Raw genomic sequence first — 3570 nt, forward strand, 5'->3', positions numbered from 1 at the left:
ATAGAGTGAAGCCGCGGAAGTCGAAGCGCGAAGTGGCGAGGGTTCACTCTATAATGAATTTAAAAAGCCAATCTCAACAGACACATAATTTGCTCGAAGTGACAAAATGATTGAAATGTGGAACAGATTAGTGGTTGCCAGGGAACAGGGAGGTGAGGGGGGTGGATGTGACTATAAAGAGGTGGCAGGAGGAAAAGCTGGCCACTGTACTTTGATAGCCATAGCGCTTACATAAATCGACACGTGGGATGTGGTGGCAAGGGATGCGTGGTGCTGGTGAAGAACACCGAAAGGAGCAAGGGCTGCCCAAAGGCCAAACAAATCTGTCTCGGCAGTGTATCCCTTAGGAGCAAGGACAGCAAGACTTCGTCTCTTATACTTTGAACCTGTTGTCAAGAAAGACCGGTCCCTAGAGAAGGACATCATGCTTGGTAAAGGAGAGGAGGGTGGCCCTCAATGAGATGGATTGACAATGGGCTCAGCATAGGAACAATTCTGAGGATGGGGCAGCACCTGGCAGCATTGCATTCCATTGTGCATAAGGTCGCTACGGGTCGGAACCAACTTGATGGCAACTAATGACACAACAGACACTCGTGGGTACGGGTGAGGGAGAGGCTCAGCCTATCAACTGGGCCACTACCTGCTGACACTACATTGACGCCATAACCCTTTTCTCTTAGGAGAGACCCTGAGAAAACGCCCTCTCTCTCTGCACTTTCCCGCTTGCCAGGACTCTGCCTGCCTCCAGGGGCAGCCCCCTGTGGGCCTCCAGACCCTGAGAGTCATTGGTGCCCTGCCACCACCAACCTTGGGTCCAAGTGACTCTGTGCTCACTGGCCTGGGATGTTCCTGCATCCCACTTCATCTTTCGGCATCATCGGTCTGCAGCTATGTGAGTCAGAAGAGTGCCCTGGCTTCTAGACTTGAGTTGCACTGGGATACCTTCTAGATAGATCATTACTTCTTGATCGAATGCTCTTCTATGTGAGTGTCACTGGATTTGTTTCTCGAGACCACCTGGGCTAACACATGGAGCATAGAGACGGAACTGGAATGACAACAAAGGAGCCCCTGGGGGGAACTGGGTAAAGGGAATACAGACTGCTTGGGAGCTCAACTGTGAATCTAAGTCCTTTAAAACACAAAGTTGTTTTTGTTTTAAAGGAACGTTTTCAAGGGCTAAATTTGGCCAGGGCAGTTTGTAAGCAGCTGCTAAGTATCAATGGGTAAGCACTGGGATCCTCACCATGCATGTGACTGGTTAGCTTTGTGGCTGGCTGTCAACAGCCGAACAGAAATGGCCGAGATCCAGCGTTCCCAGTTACAAGGCTCCTTACCGAAATCACTGTCGTCATCCACCAGGATGATTTCATGAAGGAGGTGTGCCGGAGTCCGGTCTATGACACTGTGCACGGTCCGGAGCAGGGCCGAGAAGGCTTCGTTGTAGAAACAGATGACAACACTAGCGACTGGAAGGTCAGCCGGGTAGGACTTCTCTTGACATCTACGAAGATAAATAGGGGAAAACTCTGACATTTTAAAATGCTCAAAGGTTTCATATTCAGGCTCTTTCTGACACGATGACAGGATTTCTCAAAAAGCATTTAAGAAAACGTGATTTCTTATTTTAAAAGAGTTTTCAATTTGTGAATCATGTCTCCCTCATATACCTGCCATCTGCTTACTTTTGACTTAGTTTTTTTTGAAAATCTTACCTTTGGTCAATAGAAATATTTCAGTAACTTATGAGACATCAAGCAAAGGTACAGCTGCCGTGTCAGCACTCTGATAAAAAGACTCAGGTGGCTAAGGCTAACTATAGAATCCATTAACTTACAAAATAAAATCCCGGAGGCATCTACGTCCTCTAGTCTCTGTGCCCAACCTTCTTCCTGGCTTCTTGCCGTTCTTCAACTCGGCCAGTCCCTTGTGCAAAGCACAGTTGAGCGGCTCTGTGCTTTCATAAGAAGAATAACTGCCCTGCTGTGACACCTCCCCCAGCCACTCTGGTTTTCTGTGTGCTCCCATCTAACCAACTCTTACTACCGCTCCCGCTTAGGGGATGCGATATAACCTATGTGCCTGCCTTGCTAGGGCTGGTCTTGTGGGCTCCTGTGCTATATCTGACTCTCTTTGTCCGTGTAGGGCCTAATTTGGTGTCTAGCAAGTGTCCAGCAAAGGCTGTCTGGGGGGGTGACTGATCATACGCTAAAAGCCTTAGAAGGGAACACAAAAATAATGAAAAACAACATCAACTCTCACAACACTACCCATCAAATAAAAGCAAATGGCGAGATGAGCGCATGCCTCCCTGGCTTTCATTCCTTTTGCTGTGAAACCAATAATGATAATGATTAAAAAAAAGGAAACAAAAGGTTATTTAATTATATGTTATGAATACCTCCCTCCTCTTTCCCTCATGATTCAAAATTCTAAAAGAGACACCGTAGCTTCAGAATTTCATTAGTGCAACCTCAGGTGACATGGCTTCAAGACTGAGGAGAAGGGTCATCTGCTGTAGGGTTTCTAGTAGCCTGAAAACCGGGAGCCCTGGTGGCATAGTGGTTATGTATTGGGCTGTTAACTGCAAGCTCAGCAGTTTGAAATCACCAGCCATCCTGCAGGAACAAAGTGAGGCTTTCTACTCTCCTAAATAGTTACAGTCGCAGACACCCACATGGGCAGTTCTACCTGTCCTAGAGGGTGGTCATGAGTCAGAATCGACTAGATGGCAGTGGGTTTTGGAGTTGGGTGTGAGCTGAAAAACAAAGCCTCGTTGTAAACTCTTAATATCCTTAGGACTAGGTATGATTGGCACCAAAGGCAGAAATGTTATTCAAAAGTATTAACAGGAGCTAGTAAGGAACATACGCGGCATTCCTTGTATCCGGCACATCTCTATGGTAGCCCAGGCGATTACTAATAAGCAAATTAAAGGCATGTTTCTGATAACCCAAGTCTCTCAACTCCTGATCACGCTCATTAAAAATCATACCTGCAAAAGAAAGAAGTTATGGTCAGTGTATTCAATCTGAACAAGATCGTCCCAATTATTGCTATAATATTACAATCGTGAGAAAATCTTGACTTTTATTCTTTTATGACCAGATAATTACCATGTTTCTCAAATCTAAGTTGCCTCCAATTCCAAGAAAGTGAATTGGGGTTAAGGTCAAATTTTCAGTCTAGTTCAAACTAAGTGTACACTAACCATAAGTGAAACATCTTACTAGCTGTAACTCTTATTATCTTCAAGAAAAAAATTCACCTGTGATTAAGATAAAAACTTATGTAATAATGATTTTTCCATAAAAGCAATAGACTACAGAATCAAATGGATCTCAGCAGGTCCCAATTACAAGCAAATTTTTTAATGAGACGCAGACCACCCACCAAGAAGAGTTCCCAGAACCTGTCTGGTTCTGACTTGAATTTGTCTCATACAAGTAATTCCTCCCCAGACATAATCAAAACCACTCTAAGTTAACATTCCCGTTCTGATATTCTGTTAGGAATCTGACCTTCCTATAGAGTAATTAAGTCTTTTTTGCTGCTCTTTTTTTTTTT

At 44.7% G+C, this 3570-nt stretch overlaps 1 protein-coding gene across 5 annotated transcripts in view; it reads right to left on the bottom strand.

The window, feature by feature from the left end:
* Window positions 1-3570, bottom strand: part of GALNT11 (polypeptide N-acetylgalactosaminyltransferase 11) — a 79946-nt gene that overhangs the window by 34894 nt on the left and 41482 nt on the right. For 4 of the 5 annotated variants that reach the window (XM_004702325.2, XM_045289773.1, XM_045289775.1 and 1 more), the window contains 2 exons: window positions 2875-2998; window positions 1341-1507 (listed from right to left, as the gene is read on the bottom strand). In XM_004702325.2, coding sequence (XP_004702382.1) covers window positions 1341-1507; window positions 2875-2998 — 291 coding nt within the window. Of the gene's footprint in view, window positions 1-9; window positions 49-1340; window positions 1508-2874; window positions 2999-3570 lie in introns of those variants that run through there. The other variant, XM_045289776.1, reaches the window with a different exon arrangement.

Source organism: Echinops telfairi, unplaced genomic scaffold, assembly GCF_000313985.2.
Source record: "Echinops telfairi isolate 266 unplaced genomic scaffold, ASM31398v2 ScPeMD7_31;HRSCAF=116, whole genome shotgun sequence".
Lineage (NCBI taxonomy): Eukaryota > Metazoa > Chordata > Mammalia > Afrosoricida > Tenrecidae > Echinops > Echinops telfairi.